This window comes from Chiloscyllium plagiosum, unplaced genomic scaffold, assembly GCF_037043375.1.
Source record: "Chiloscyllium plagiosum isolate Xiang-an unplaced genomic scaffold, Cpla_swu_hap1 HiC_scaffold_25, whole genome shotgun sequence".
In the NCBI taxonomy this organism is placed as follows: domain Eukaryota; kingdom Metazoa; phylum Chordata; class Chondrichthyes; order Orectolobiformes; family Hemiscylliidae; genus Chiloscyllium; species Chiloscyllium plagiosum.
Window position 1 is genome coordinate 54,758,177 of NW_028270163.1, and position 15,993 is coordinate 54,774,169.

Consider the following 15,993-nt stretch of genomic DNA (forward strand, 5'->3'; position numbering starts at 1 on the left):
ACTACTATAAACATTGAGTACAGTATTGTACTAAGGGAGCGAGTCAAACAAATCTGTAGGCAGCTATTATAATTATTAAATAGTATGGGATTTCATTGATCAAAATCTGAACTCTGTGCAGAAGTTTGCAGAGTAAAGGGAAGGGTGAATGTTTGTAGGAGAACTTTCTTTATTAGTGCGTTTCTGAACCAACGCGCAAGGAAGCAGTGGTGGACCTATATTTGGGGAATGGAGTAAAGCATAGTGAGTGTGTTGTGGTGGATGAATGTCTATGAATAGTGATCATAAGATAATTAGGTTTAAAGTAGTTATGGAAGGGGACAATGCAAAATCAAAGGTGATGTAAGCTAAACATATTTCTATAAATGGAAAAGAATGGTGCAATGAAAGCTAGACCTTCCAGATGACTAAAAGAAATAGAAGTTACAGATAAGAAAATTTAGTTGTTTTCAGAAATGTCAGTACAGAAAATAAGGCAGAACGCAGATTGCACTTTGGGAATTTGAAAAAGGATGTAAGGACAAAGATGAATAGAGATTAATTGGTAACAAAATTTTTACTTACTGTTTAACTTTTATATTTTTAATCAAAGGAATGGTGAGCCAGTTAGGTACTACAGCACGGTATTTTGAACAGGCTATATTGTCATAACGGAAGAAATTAATTTTTAAAAGTTACTGGAAATATTCTGCAGGTCTGTAAGAGCTACTGTTGCTATAAAGGAAGAAGGTCTAAAGATACTGGATAATAATAAAATAATATTAAAAATGCAAACTATTTAGCTTGACATCATTCAAAATTAACAAGTCACCTGGTCCAAATGTGATGTATCCTGGATTGCTGAGGGATTTAGGGTGGAGATAACAGAAGCTTTGCTGATAATCTTTCATTTCTTCTTGGATTTGGACATGGTGCCAAAGAAAATTGGAAATGTAGTGGACAGTGAAGAAGGTCTCTCAGAGTACAATGGAACCTTGATCAGATAAGCTGATGGGCCGAAGCGTGGCAGATGGAGTTTAGTTTAGATAAGTAAGAGGTGTTGCATATTGGTACAACAAATCAGGGCAGGACTTTATATATACACACACTTAACAGTAAGATCCTGGGGAGCGTCGCTGAACAAAGAAACCTTGGGGTGCAGGTCCTTAGTTCCTTGAAAGTGGAGTTGCAGGTAGACAGGATAGTAAATAAGCCATTTATTGGTCAGATGCTTGCCTTTATTGGTCAGTGCATTGAATACAGGAGTTGAGATATCATATTGTGGCTGTACAGAACATTGGTTAAGCCACTTTTGGATACTGCTTTAAATTCTGGTCTCCCTGCTCTAGAAAAGATGTTGTTAAACTTGAAAGGGTTCAGAAAATATTTACAAGTGTGTTGCCAGGTTTGGAGGATTTGAGCTCAAGGGAAAAGCTGAATGGGCATGGGCTATTTTCCCTGGAGTGTAATAGACTGTGGGGCTACCTTATGGAGGTTTGTAAAATTTATATAATTTATAAAATTATGAGAGGCAAAGTCTTTTTCCCAGGGTTGTGGAGTCCAAAACTAGAGGACTTAGATTTAAGCTAAGAGTGAAAGATTTACAAGGTACCTGAGGGATAACGTTTTCATGCAGAGGGTGATGTGTGTGTGGAACAAGCTGCCAGAGGAAGTGGTGGAAGCTGTTAGAATTTCAGCATTTGAAAGGCGTCTGGATATGTACACGAGTAGGAAGGGTTTAAAGGGACATGGGTCAAATACTGGCAAATGGGACTAGATTAATTTAGGATATCTGGTTGGCATGGACGATTTAGACTAAAGGATATGCACGTGCTTACAACTCACTTTATGACCAGAGAATTGTAAATATTAAACTCCTTTCATGCCTCACTGAGGTAGCATGCTGGAAGTTGAGTCCTCTATTTCCAGAGTTGTCAAAAAGTTAAAAATTTTACAAAAGTATGCATAAGTTCCTCAATTTACCTGTCTGTTCAGACCCAGGCAATCGGAAAACAGTGACCAAGTTTCTGTACTTAACAAAAAGTTGGTATTTATTACAAACAAATAGAGTTTAGTTGCTGGTAAATAATATGTAACAACTATTTAAAACTCGAGCTCCCGTATAAAACTATCCCTATATATACACATATGGAGAGCTGAAAAGATATTGCTTTTAAGGGCGGAGAGAAAAAAAATCTAGGAAGGCGATTCAGTGACTCCTGTCCACAGGTTTCGTTGATGATCCTTTTCCTTTGCCGGACTTGCTTTTCTTCAACCTTCTTCTCCAGGTATTTTTCCATTTGATGCAGGAGGCACAGAGTGTCTGGTTCATAAAGTTTCTGATGAATTGGTTAAAAGGGCTTTTGCCCGAAACGTCGATTTTGCCTGTCCTCGGATGCTGCCTGAATTGCTGTGCTCTTCCAGCACCACTGATCCTAAAAACAACAGCTGACAGCATCTGGCTTTCTTCAGGCTTTTGGTATTTTCTCTGGCTCCCCCTGCTGGAGTTCTGAAAACACCTGGCAGTATCGTTCATACCCACAAGCTATTCCCCTACCTAGGAGCCCAATTACAGACTTATTGGTGAGCTGAAGGCTTTTGTCATTGACAGCTGCTCACCATTCCACAAACCAATCAGTTTCTTATTGCCAGTTGAATTTCACGTTCTCCACATCCTATTGGCAGCCTTTCAGCAATCAGTTTTGCCAGTTGATTGAACAGAACAGCAATGTAAGTGCCACTTAAAATGAATTTTGGAATCTTGCTTTTAAAAAGTGCATAAATCCCTTCCACATTCCTTGGTTTTAAATGGTCCTTTTTCCATTCAATCAAAAGTACAGGAAAATAAAATGTTGTGGCCTTTACATGTGGTTCAAAAACAAGGACTAAATGTGGTAAAAATTCATTTTGGACTCTACTATTCTGAATATGGATTATCTGTAAAGAACTTTTTTATTTATTGACCGCAAACAATGACAATTATATAAACAGTAAATGATATAAATTCTATTAACTTATTTACTTCAGTGTCTTGATGTTGTATGTAAGTTTAATCCAGTGACTTAGATTTTCTAAATAATTTTCAGATCAATCCAGGTGAATGGCAGGCAGCTATTTGTCTGAATTTATTGTTCCCTATTGTGGGAAAACAGAGGGTACAGCTTTCAAATGAGACAAAAACAGCTATGTTGGAATAAGCTGTCCTGCTTCAAATGGCAGATTAAAAAAAAATTGTTAAATGTAAATAACCACTTGTGTAGAAAGAATTTTTATCATCTTCTGACTTTTCAGACCAATGTAAAACAGTGCAGAGTTTTAAAAAAAGCCATGCTTGAAATGATATCATTCTCAAGAATCTGTTACTTTAATTAATTTGAGACTTGCTCTGTATAGACTAAAGGACCATTTTCAATCCTCAGTCTGTGCTGAGTTAGCTGATTCTAACCATGACAGTAGCAGTAGGCAACTGAATTCTTTTGTGAATCTATCTGTTAAGGATTTGAATGTTAGCCAATCAGGGTTTCCACTCCTGATCACTATTTCCACTCCTGATCACTATTTACCCATTCTTGGAAGCAAGATTAAATGACCAAAGCACATCATATCTTTCTGCAGCTTATTGATTCTTTATTTTCAGTGCTTTTATGAATAATAACTACGTGGTGAGCTACTTTTCTTTTACTCATTTGTGGGATATGGGCATGACTGTTAGCCAGCATTTATTGCCTGTCCCTAGTTGCCCTTGAGAAGGTGATGTTGAACTGCCACCTTGAGCTTCTGCAGTCCATCTGCTGTGGCTTGACTACAATGCCACTGGGGAGGGAATGCCAAGATTTTGGCCCAGCAACTGAAGGAACAGCAGTGTATTTCCAGGTCAGGATGGTGAGTGGTTTGGAGGGGAATTGAAGGTGGTGGTATTCCCATGTAGCTGATGGCCTTGTCCTTCCAGGTGGAAGTGGTTGTGGATTTGGAAGGTGCTGCCTTATGGATCTTTGGTGAATTTCTGCAGAGCATCTTGTAGATACCATTGGTGGTGAAAGGAGTGGATGCTTGTGGATGTAGTGCCAGTCAAGCGAACTGGTTTGTCTTAGATGGTATCAAGTTTCTTGGAGCTGCACTCATCCAGACAAGCAGGGAGTATTCCATCACTCTCCTGACTTGTGCCTTGTAGATGGTGCAAGGCTCTGGGGAGTCAGGAGGTAAGCTACCCACTGTAGTATTCTTAGCCTCTGACCTGTTCTTATAGCTACTGTTGTTTATGTGGTGAGTCCAGTTGAGTTTCTGGTCAATGATAACGCCCAGGATGTTGATAGTGGGGGATTCAGTGATGTTAACATCATTGACTGTCAAGGGGCACTGTTTAGATTGTCTCTTAGTGGGGATGGTCATAGCCTTGCATTTGTGTGGCATTGAATGTTACTTGTCACTTATTAGTCCAAGCCTGAATATTGTCCAGATCTTGCAGTTGAACATGGACTCTTCAGTTATCTGAGGAGTTGTGAATGGTGCTGAACATTTTGCAATCATCGGTGAACATCCCCACTTCTGGTTTTATGATGGAGGGAAGGTCATTGATGAAGCGGCTGAAGATCGTTGGGCCTTGTACACTACCTGCCGAAGCTTTTGCAGAGATGTTCTGGAGGTGAGGTGACTGACCTCCAACCACGACCATCTTCCTGTGTGTCAGGTATGACTCCAACCACTGGAGAGTTTGCCCCCTGACACCTATTGATTCCAGTTTTGTTTGGGCTCCTTGAAGCCATTCTCAGCTAAATACAGCCTTGATGCTGAGGGCTGTCACTCTCTCCTCACCTCTGGAATTTAGCTCTTTAATCCATGTTTGAACCAAGGCTGTAATGAGGTCAGGAGCTGAGTGGCCCTGGCGGAACCCACATTTGGTGTCACTGAGCAGGTTATTGCTGACCAGGTTCTGCTTGATAGCGCTGTTGATGACACTTTCCATCACTTTACTGATGATTGAGAGTAGACTGATGGGATGGTATTCGGCTGGGTGGGACTTGTCCGGCTTTTTATGTACAGGATATTCCTGGGCACTTTTCCACATTGTCGGATAGATGCCATTTGTAAATGTACTAGAAGAGCTTGGCTAAGAGCACAAGTCTTCAGTACTATTGCCGGATGTCTCTGACCTTTACAGTATCCAATGTCTTCAGCCATTTCTTGACATCATGTGGGGTGAATCAATTTGGCTGAAGGCTGATATCGATAATACGGGGACCATTAGAGGAGGCCGAGATGATTATCCACTCGGCACTTCTGGCTAAAGATTGCTGAAAATACTTGAGACTTATCTTTTGCACTAATGTGCTGGGCTCTTCCATCATTGATGAGGGGAGTGTTTGTGCAACCGCCTCCACCAATGAGTTGTTTAATCATCCAACACCATTCACTCCTGGATGTGGCAAGACTCAGAGCTCAGATCTGATCCGTTGGTTGTGGGATTGCTTAGCTCTGTCTATCACTTGCTGAAATGCTATTTGGCATGCAAGTAATCCTGTTTGGTGGCTTCACCAGGTTGACACCTTATCTTCAGCTATGCCTGGTGCTGAGCCTGGCATGCCCTCCTGTACTCTCCATTGAACCAGGATTACAGAATGTGCTGGATTGCAGTTCTGTTGCTGATGGCCCACAGTGCCTAATGGATGCCTAGTCTTGAGTTGTAGGTCTGTTTCAAGTCTGTTCCAATTAGCATGGTGATAGTGCCACACAACATTATGGAAGTTAATCTCACTGTGAAGGTAGAACTTCGTCTCCACAAGGACTGTGTGATGATTGCTCTTACTGAAACCGTCATCTAGCTGGCAGATGGGAAAGGACGAGATTAAGAAAGTTTTTCCCTCTTGTCAGTCTTGTTGTCACCGCCTGCTGCAGAACAATCTGATAGCTATGTTCTTTAGGATCTGACCGGCTTGATTCATTGTACTCCTGTGGAGCCACTCTTGATGGTAAATGTTGAAATCCCCCAGCCAGAGTACATTTTGTGCCCTTGCCATCCTCAGTGTTTCCCCCAAGTGTTGTTCAACATGGAGGAGTACTGATTCATCAGCCGAGGGAGGACAGTATGTAGTAATCAGCACGAGGTTTCCTTGCCCATGTTTAACTTGAAGCCATGAGACGTTATGGGGTCCGGGAGTCAATGTTGAGGACTCCCAGGGCATCTCCCTCCTGAACGTATAGCCACTGTGCAGCCATCTCTGCTGGGTCTGCACTGCTGGTGGGTCAGGACATGTCCAGCGATAGTGACAGTGGTGTCTGTATGGTATGATTCCATGAGTATGACTATGTTGCGCTGTTGCTTAACTAGTCTGTGAGACAGCTCTCCCAATTTTGGCACTCACCCCAGATGTTAGTGAGGAGGACTTTGCAAGGTCAACAGGGCTGTTTCTGTCCTTGTCTTTTCTGGAACCTAGGTCGATGCCGTTTGACTTTGTAATGATTAGTGCAACTGAATATCTTGCTAGGCCGTTTCAAAGGGCAACTGAGAGTCAACCACATCGCTGTGGGTCTGGAATCCCATGTATGCCAGACCAGGTGAGGATGGCAGATTTCCTTCTCTGAAGGACATTAGTGAACTGACAACAATGATTTCATGGTCATCAGTAGATTCTTTTATCCAAATTTTTAAAATTCAATTTCCAACATCTGCCATAGCGGGATTTGAACCAGGTCCCCAGAGCATCAGCTGAGTTTTTGGATTAATAGATTAGCGATTATATGACCAGGCTATCAGCTCCCCCTGTGTGGAAGCACATCTCAAGCACTCAAATCCTTCAGAAAAGGTAAAAGAACAGTTTGGAGCAGGAGTTAGCACCTCCCATGTGGCCTTTGCTTCCTTTTAATCTGCTAAAAGCTTCTCTTTTCCTTCTTAACCTGTCCCAAAAATTCTTAGACTACCATCAATTTCTGGGCTTGTTGTCCTACATTTCATCCTAAAGAGAATGTGTTGGGCCTGTACTCACCCACACCTCTTTTTTGAACATCTGTCCACCCTTCAAATGTTCTGCTTTAGATTCTATGGCCAGATATTGCTATTTTAATAAAATCTGCTTTCCCCTTGTCCAAAACGTTTTTAAAGACCATCATTTTTCTATTTCATAACCAATTTAAATTGTTCAGTAAATAAAAACCAAAAGAACTGCAGATGTAAATCAGAAACAAAAACAAGTTGCTGGAAAAGTTCAGCAGGTCTGGCAGCATTTGTGCAGAGAAATCAAAGTTAATGTTTCGGGTCCAGTGACTGTCCATTTACTTTAATTTTTCTTCACAGATGCTGCCAGATCTGCTGAGCTTTTCTAGGAACTTCTGTTTTTGTTAAATTGTATGGTGTTGTGGTCACTATCATTAAAATGCTCCTCCACTGCCACCTTGAACACCTGTCCGTTTCATTCACTGGAATTAGGTCTAGCACAGTGCAGTCCTTTGTTGGATCTTCTACATGTTGGTATAAAAAGCACTTTTGAGTACACTTCAAGAAATTGTCCCCCCTCTAAAGCCTTTGCACTATGACGATTTCAATTAATGTAATGGAAGCTGAAATTCCTAATATAGTTACCCTGTTATTATTTTTGCATCCTTCAGTGATTTGCCAACATATCTGTTCCTCTATTGACTGCTGTTTGAGGCCTGATAATACACTTGGAGCAATGTGACCCCCCCCCCCCCCCCCTTTTATACCTGAATTCTACCCACAAAGCCTCATTTGAAGATCTTTCCAAGATGTTGTTCCTCCTTACTGCAGTAACTGACTTCTTAATTAATAATGCAGTAGACCACCTCTTTTGCATTCTGTACTGTCTCGCCTAAACATTCTTTACCCCGGAATGTTGAGTTGCCAACAGGGAACTAGTCCCTATTGAGTACATGCTGAAAATGAATTATTATTGAACTAGCTGGAAAACCAAATGGAACTCTATTTCTATTCATTCTTTCATACAGACATAAAAGCTATAATTAAGCTAGTTAATTGAAATTTAAACTTAAAATAGTGGGGAGGTTTGCTAATTGGAGAGAAGGAACCAATAAAGGGACATAGTTTTGCAGAATTCCTCCATAAAAACGATTTTACAAAAAATATGGTGAATGGAAATCTATTTGACAAATAAAAATATATACATATTTGCTAACTTGGTTTCTCTATGAAGATAAATGGAATAGTTTATCATAAGTGAAAATAATGATTTAAAGAAAGGTTTTTAGCAGTACTGATGCACAAATTCAGCATTTTGAGGTTCCAGGGTTTTCCTACCTTAGGTTGTCCCACTGTTGAATATTACTGCAATATGAACAAATTGGAATGTATTCCAAAATTATTTCTAATACATTGTGGTTATTCCAGTGCTCCACTGCTACACTTTTATTTGGTACTGCTACTATTTTGCTTTAAAGTGACTCAGTTACAGGTTAAAAGATAGAAATTCTAAAGATTGGTAGAAATCAACTTGCAAATGAGAACCAAAGTTGAACGTGTATTATGCATTTCTTTTGCAAAGATTGTAATTTATTAATTTCTCATTGTTTTCAGATTGTGATACGTACATGAGACTGCAATGACAAGTCAGAGCAGTAGCTATGCAGAAAGAGCAAGTTCTATATCATCATCACCAAAAGTGCAGGTTCAGCGATCCATTTCTCGAGAGACCATCACTATACACTTTTCTGCCTTTGGTAAAGAAGAGGAAGAGGAGGAAGAAGAAGAATTTAAAGATTCCTCTATGATTCTTCATGAAGACCAAAGTTTTGTACCAGTACTAAAAGAAAAAGAAAGTACTTGTGAACATGGTGGCCAACTTTTATCGGAGCGTGCTACCTCATCAAATATGTCACCGGCATCAACTTCAGTTACTGTTTCATCTTCAGCATTTACAATTACCTCTTCAGAACCATTGGAAACATCAGCAATGGTGCCTTCTGCATCACTTACTACTATTGCTACTGCATTGCCATTACTCTCATTACCAGCTCAACTGTTAGTTTCGACCACTTTGCCTTCAGAGGTGGGAACTGCAATCTCTGCTTCTACATTTGATTCTGCACCTAAATCTGTTATGCAATCTGTTGTCCCTTCATCTTCATTGACGAGCACAAAGCCATTCTCGAGTTTAGTTAAATCTCTTTCAACAGAAGTAGAACCAAAAGAAGCCACAACCCCTCTGACGACAAGGCACTTAATGAAAACACTAGTTAAATCTCTGTCAACGGACACATCAAAGCAAGAATCTGAATCTGTCCCATTTAGGACCTCTGATTCTCGAATAAATTTACATCTCTTCAAACAGTTTACTCAACCTCGTGTCACCGGTGGAGATTCTAAGACTGCACCTTCTTCCCCAATCACCTCACCATCAGAAGGTAGGTCTTTTTTTAAAGTAACAGAGGTGGAGGCAAGAATTGAAGACACCAAAAGACGACTCTCAGAGGTTATTTATGAACCTTTTCAACTTTTAAACAAGATCATTGGTGATGAGACCAGTAGTCTTCGACATAAGGCTTTATCATCCAGTGCAACAGAACTTTCCACTCTTTCTAGTTTAAATGGACATTTGGAAAGCAACAACAACTATAGCATTAAAGAAGAAGAATATGACTCTGATGGGGACTATTCAACAAAAGATTCAATTCCAAACACAAATAGTTCCAAGCCCCTGGATGAGTCATCAAAAGACGGGGACACTAAGAACGCTCAGGGGACCACAAAGGAGATTTCTTTGAAAGCATCATCTCTAGGTTTAGAAAAATGCTCACTTTCTGTACTTGCCAGCAAGGACGATGATGATTACTGTGACATATACCTTGACGAATTTGAGATAGAACCTGATGAAGAGATCATTGTGAACAAAGCTTTAGAACCTCAAACTAGAGAAGAAGCAATTGAAAGTGAAAGTAAACTATTGAGTCAAAGTGAAACTGAGTCTGAAGAACAGCAACTTGAAGTTCCAGTTAAGACTTTATTACTCTATGCGATTCTTGTATATTCCTATTTAGTACTCCCTCTGCCAAGTTATTTAAGTGGTTTATTCCTAGGCATTTGCTGTGGATTTATGATAGCAATTGGTGTTGTGTGGCTGGTGGTACCAAGAAAGTCGAAGGGCTATCAACAGTCACAGAGAAGGCTTCATTTTGAACATTTAACTACAGAACCTCTGGACATAAAGGAACCAGAAATATTCAAGGTTAGAAAACATTTATCTTTGGAATTTGGTTGAAATTTAAACATTGTACTATTAAGTTATATGACTGTAGCAGGACTAGTGATCTGAAATATTTTGTAAAATCTTCCAACATTTTTAATGTTTAGGCAATGTGTTTCTGTCCATATGGGTATATTGCTTTAGGTGATAGATAAGAATATCCTCAAAATATAATTTTGACTATTTCAGGTGAATTATTTTCATTTGCATGCACGAAAAAAAATTTTGAATGGAAGTCCGTAAGCCCCAGGAGTCATGGATGAGCGTGACTTGGTATGAAGGGGACAGAATGGACTCTAGTTAATTCACAGTGGAAAATGAGGAACCATCTGGAGAGCCTTAAAACAGTCAAGTTAGTCGAATAAAAGCATGACAGTGTTCACCTGCACAATAGGTGTTGGGATTGGGCAGAACTAAACAGTGTAATGGAAATGTAAGCATACTATTGTAATGATGGAAACTCACCACTGGGCCAGAAATATCACTAAGGTTGCAAATATTCTGGTTCTGCCTTTAGAACTTAGGGGGTGGAGTTTGCAGCAGGAACGGAAAACAATGGTTTTGTCTTGCCAGTGCTTAGTCGGGAGATAATTCTGCTGTTCCAATACTGGATGTCAACTGAGTAACAAAGTGGAAGCAGTAGAGTAGTTGAGAACCACTGGTGATAAGACCAGCATATATGTGGAAATTAACATGCTTTTTGATGATGTCATGGTGAGCAGTGTGGATGAAAAAAACAGAAAGGGCTCCTTGGGAGATGGAAGAGAAACCTTGCAGTTGACTTTTACAGCAGTTTAGCATGGGCAAAAATTCTGACCTGGCCAACGACACTCGCATCCTGTAAATAAATTTTTTAAAAGTTTAATTTTAATTGTGATTAGAAAGGCAGCCTAGAATTTGAATGGTGATAGATTGTGAAAGGTACACTTGCAACAAGATCCAGTGTCTTTGTTTACCAGTTGCTGAGACTAAGATGAAGAAGGCATAATGAGAGGATTCATCTGCAAGAGCAAGGATATCTTGCTGCATTGTACAAGACTTGCAGTGGCAGGACTGACTTATTAAGAGAGACTGGAGTTTAAAAGAATGAGGGATGATCTCATAGAAACCTGTAAAATTTTAACAGGACTCAACAGGGTAAAGGCAGAGATAAATGTTCTCAATGGCTGAGGTGTCCAGATCCAGGGGGTGACAGTCTAAGGATATGGATTAGGCCATTTATCTCTGAGGGGAGGAGAAAATTCTTCACCCAGAGGATTATAGCCTATAGAATATTCTGCACAGAAAGTGGTTTAGACTAAGGCATTGAATGTTTTCAAGAAAGAGCTAGATATATTTCTTAGGGCTAAAGGGATCAAAGGGTACTGTGAACAGGGTACTGAGTTAGGTGACCAGCAATGTCAACGTTGAATGAGGGAGCAGGCTCGAGAAGTGAGAGTGAGAGACATGGTTTTAGTTTCATTTTTAGAGTTGTTCCTGTGTGCTTTGTGCTGAGAAGCCTGAAGGTCTGTTTGTAATGAGATTTTACAACCCTTGAAGTGAAGCAGTCAAAGTTAGAAGACAAAAAGTGCAGTTGCCAGGCATCAGAGACACACAATTTCAGAAGGGAGTCAGTCAGATTGTGTGTGTTCATTCCAGAAGGGGGGTCAGTCAGATTGTGTGTATGTGTGTGTGTCTGTATGTGTGTGTATACACTCTGGTGTGGTTGCAGGTGTGTTAAGCTCCTCTTGTGAAATAAATACTGCAAGACTGCTGGAAACAGAGTTTAAGGAACTTGTGCTTGCTCTGAAGTTTAAGTAATAGTTCAGTTCATAGTGGTAAATGTAGAAATTCATTCGAAGTCAGCCAGTTGCAAATTGGCTAGCCTGCGTAAGAAGCCTTGGTGTAGAAGTAACAATAAATTCTTTGTGGGGTTTTGATGTTTGTCTACTATAATATAGTCCTTGATTTTTTTTCTTGATAGATAATATTGTTATTTTTGTTAAAACTATAAAAGTTGAGTTAGGCAAGTTTTAGTATCATCAGACAGGATGTGGCATAGACTGGGAGAAACTACTTGTAGGTAAATCTATATTTGGAAAATGGAAGTCTAAAAAGCAGTGCACTGAAAATTCAGGGTCGTTGTGTTCCTCTAAGAGTGAAGAGCAAGGGCAGCGAATCCAGGGAACCCAGAATATTAAGAGATATTGACAGTTTTGTAAAGAAAATGAAAGAATTTATATTTAATGAATATTAATGGGAGGCACTTCATAAATATAGGGAGTAGAGAAAGTTGCTCGAAGAGGAGATGGGGATGGCAAAGAGAGGCCACAAAATATCTTTGGCAGATGGGATCAAGGGAAACCCCTAAAACATTTTATAAGTATATTAAGACTTAAGAGGATTACCAGGGAAAGTGTGGAACCTATTAGGGACCAAAAGGGCAACCTGAGCATGGAGCCAGTGGACGCAGGTGAGGTCTGAAATGAATATTTCTCATCTGTATTCATGGAGGGAAAGACATTGTAGCCGGGGATTTCAGCTGGAATGGTGAGGTTCTAGAACCCGTTCAGATTTATAAGGAGGAGGTCTGAAAAGTTTTAATGGGTGGACAAGTGCACAACCTCCCAGGACCTGATGCGATGTATCCCAGCTGCCATGGGAGGCAACAAAAGAGATTGCTGGGGCACTGGCGGAGATATTTAATACCTTATTGGCCACAGGTGAAGTGCCAGCTGGCGGGAATAGCTAATGTTCAAGAAGGGCAGTAGGGATAGGACATCAGTGGTAGGAAAAATATTGGAAAAAGTTCTGAAGGACAGTATTAATCAGTACTTGGAAAGGCAGTGATTGAACAGGGGTAATCTGCACTAATTTGTTAGAGGGAGTTTCTGTCTGACTATTTAATTGAGTTTTTTGAAAAGGTGACTAAATATGTTGATTAGGATGGTGCATTTGATGTGGTTTACATGGACTTCAGTAAGGCCTTCAGGAAGGCTAGTCCAGAAGGAAAAAGCCCATCGGGTCCAAAACAATTTGGAAAACTGGAACCAAAATTAGCTTCCAATTACGAGGCAACGAGTGATGGTGGAGGGTTGTTTTTATGATTGGAAGCCTGTGACCAGTAGTGTACCACAGGGTTCAGTGCCAGGACCTTTGCTGTTTGTTATTTGCGTTAATAACTTGGATGTGGATGTAGAATTAGTAAGTTTGTGAAAGACATAAATATTGGTGGTATTGTTGATAGTGAGGAGGATGATCTCGGGCTACAATCTGGTATTGATTAGTTGGTAAATTGGCTGAATAATGGCGAATGGAGTTGAATACCGATAATTGTGAGGTGATGCATTTCGGGAGGTATAATAGGAGGACATCCACAATGAATGGAAAGTCCTTAAGGAGTACTGAGGAGCAAAGGTACCTTAGTATACAACTCCATAGATTCCTGAAGTCTTCAGCACAGGTAGGCAGGATGGCAAAGAAGGCATACAGAATGCTTGCCTTCATTAGCCAGGCTGCAGAATACAGGAACAAGAAAGTCTTGTTATAATTATATAAAACGTTGGTCAGGCCACTGATTGAATACTGTATGCAACTCTGGTCACTAAAATATTGGAAAGACATGATTGTACTGCAGAGGGCGCAGAGGAGGTTCGTGAGGATGTTGCATTGGGTGGAAAGCCTCAGTTATGAGAGGAGACTGGAAAGTCTGGGTCTGTTTTCCTTGAACAGAGTGGGCTGAGGGGGTGATCTGACTGAGGTATACATAATTATGAGGGAATGGACAGTGTAGATCCCCGTGGCAGACTTGTTTAAGACCACAGGGCATAGGTTTAAAGTGAGGAATAAGTTGTTTACAGGAGATATGAGAGATATTTTTACCTAGAGGGTGGTAGATGGGTGGAATGTGTTGCCTGAGATAGTGGTGGAAGCAGATACTCTCTCAAAATTTAAGAGGAGAATGCATGGCCAACTCTCATTCCAATAGTTGTGTCGTAGAGTTTTTACTGCTTGAAAAGAAGCCTTTTGGTCCATCTTGTCCATCAAATATTCTAATCCCATTTTCTGGCCCTTGACCCATCAGCCTTGTTCTTATGTTGTCTGGAGAATTGTAACCTGAAAGTTGAATCTTGTTTTCCTCTTGAATTCCTTTGTCGAGAAAATATATTTTATTTGCCTAGTTTGCCAGATCATAATTCATGTGTTCAGTAACTTGAAGCTTGGATAAGTACCATGCAGGTTGATAGTTTAATTCATTTTCACCTGCTTTTGGAGGAATTCTGCCCCCAGTCCCTGACTCTGAGACTTTCAGTAGATTGATCTAAACCTTCACATGACACAAATACTAACAATTCTTAAGAGGCACAATTGGCATCTTACTTTGAAGTGTTTTATCCCATGATTAAAATACTATCTTTTGTTATAAAACTTAAAGATTTAACTTAAATTGAATATACTGGATGAGCCAAAAGTAAAACGTATTGATGATTTTGCAATAAATACATGGGTCTTACCTAATGTTAAAAAATGTGATGCTGGAAAAGCGCAGCAGGTCAGGCAGCATCAAAGGAACAGGAGAATCGACGTTTCGGGCATAAGCCCTTCTTCAGGAATGAGGAGAGTGTGCCAAGCAGGCTAAGATAAAAAGTAGGGAGGAGGAACTTGGGGGAGGGGCGTTGGGAATACGATAGGTGGGAGGAGGTTAAGGTGAGGGTGATAGGCCGGAGAGGGGGTGGGGGCGGAGAGGTCGGGAAGAAGATTGCAGGTCAAGAAGGCGGTGCTGAGTCTGAAGGTTGGGACTGAGACAAGGTGGGGGGAGGGGAAATGAGAAAGCTGAAGAAATCTGTATTCATCCCTTGTGGTTGGAGGGTTCCTAGGTGGAAGATGAGGCGCTCTTCCTCCAGGCGTCGTGTTGCCATGATCTGGCAATAGAGGAGGCCAAGGACCTGCATGTCTTTGGCGGAGTGGGAGGGGGAGTTAAAGTGTTCAGCCGGGGCGGTTGGGTTGGTTGGTCTAGGAAGGGGAGGGAGGAGTCTGAGACAGTCCAGGTAATTTTGAGGTCGGGTGGAATGTGTTAGTAAAGTGGATGAACTGTTCAACCTCGTGGGAGCACGAGGTAGCGCCGATGCAGTCATCGATGTGGAACAGTCCATCTTCCGCAGCTACACTGGCACCATCCCCCACCTTTTCCTCCGCTACCTCTCCATTTCTATCTCGGACGACCAACTCAACACGGACGTTTACTGTAAACCGACTGACTCCCACAGCTACCTAGATTACACCTCCTCCCACCTTGCCCCCTGTAAAAAACGCCATCCTATATTCCCAATTCCTTCGCCTTCGCCACATCTGCTCCCAGGAGGACCAATTCCAATACTGAACAACCTCCTTCTTCAAAGACCGCAATTTCCCCTCAGACGTGGTTGACGATGCTCTCCACCGCATCTCCTCCACTTCCTGCTCCTCCACCCTTGAACCCCGCCCCTCCAATCGCCACCAGGACAGAACCCCATTGGTCCTCACCTACCACCCCACCAACCTCCAGATACATCGTATCATCCTTCGCCATTTTCGCCACCTCCAAACAGACCCCACCACCAAGGATATATTTCCCTCCCCACCCCTGTCAGCGTTCAGGAAAGACTACTCCCTCGTCAGATCCACACCCCCCACCAACCCAACCTCCACTCCCGGCACCTTCCCCTGCAACCGCAAGAAATGCAAAACTTGCGACCACACCTCCCCCCTCACTTTCAGTATACCAATTCTTCCCCACTCCAAATCCGTGGTTGACATAAATCTGAAGCTGTTTTTTATTTGATTTGAT

General features: G+C 41.2%; 2 protein-coding genes across 3 annotated transcripts in view; both read left to right on the forward strand.

Moving 5' to 3' along the window:
• Nucleotides 1–8,638, forward strand: part of LOC122562356 (myeloid-associated differentiation marker homolog) — a 106,593-nt gene extending 97,955 nt beyond the window's left edge. The window contains exon 2 of the mRNA XM_088000746.1: nucleotides 8,522–8,638. The gene's annotated coding sequence lies outside the window, so the exon portion shown is untranslated. The remainder of the gene's footprint in view (nucleotides 1–8,521) is intronic.
• The window catches only part of tex2 (testis expressed 2), a 90,435-nt gene continuing 82,988 nt past the window's right edge, over nucleotides 8,547–15,993 (forward strand). For both annotated transcript variants that reach the window (XM_088000745.1, XM_043715090.2), the window contains exon 1: nucleotides 8,547–10,169. In XM_088000745.1, the coding sequence (XP_087856871.1) occupies nucleotides 8,547–10,169 (1,623 nt within the window). The remainder of the gene's footprint in view (nucleotides 10,170–15,993) is intronic.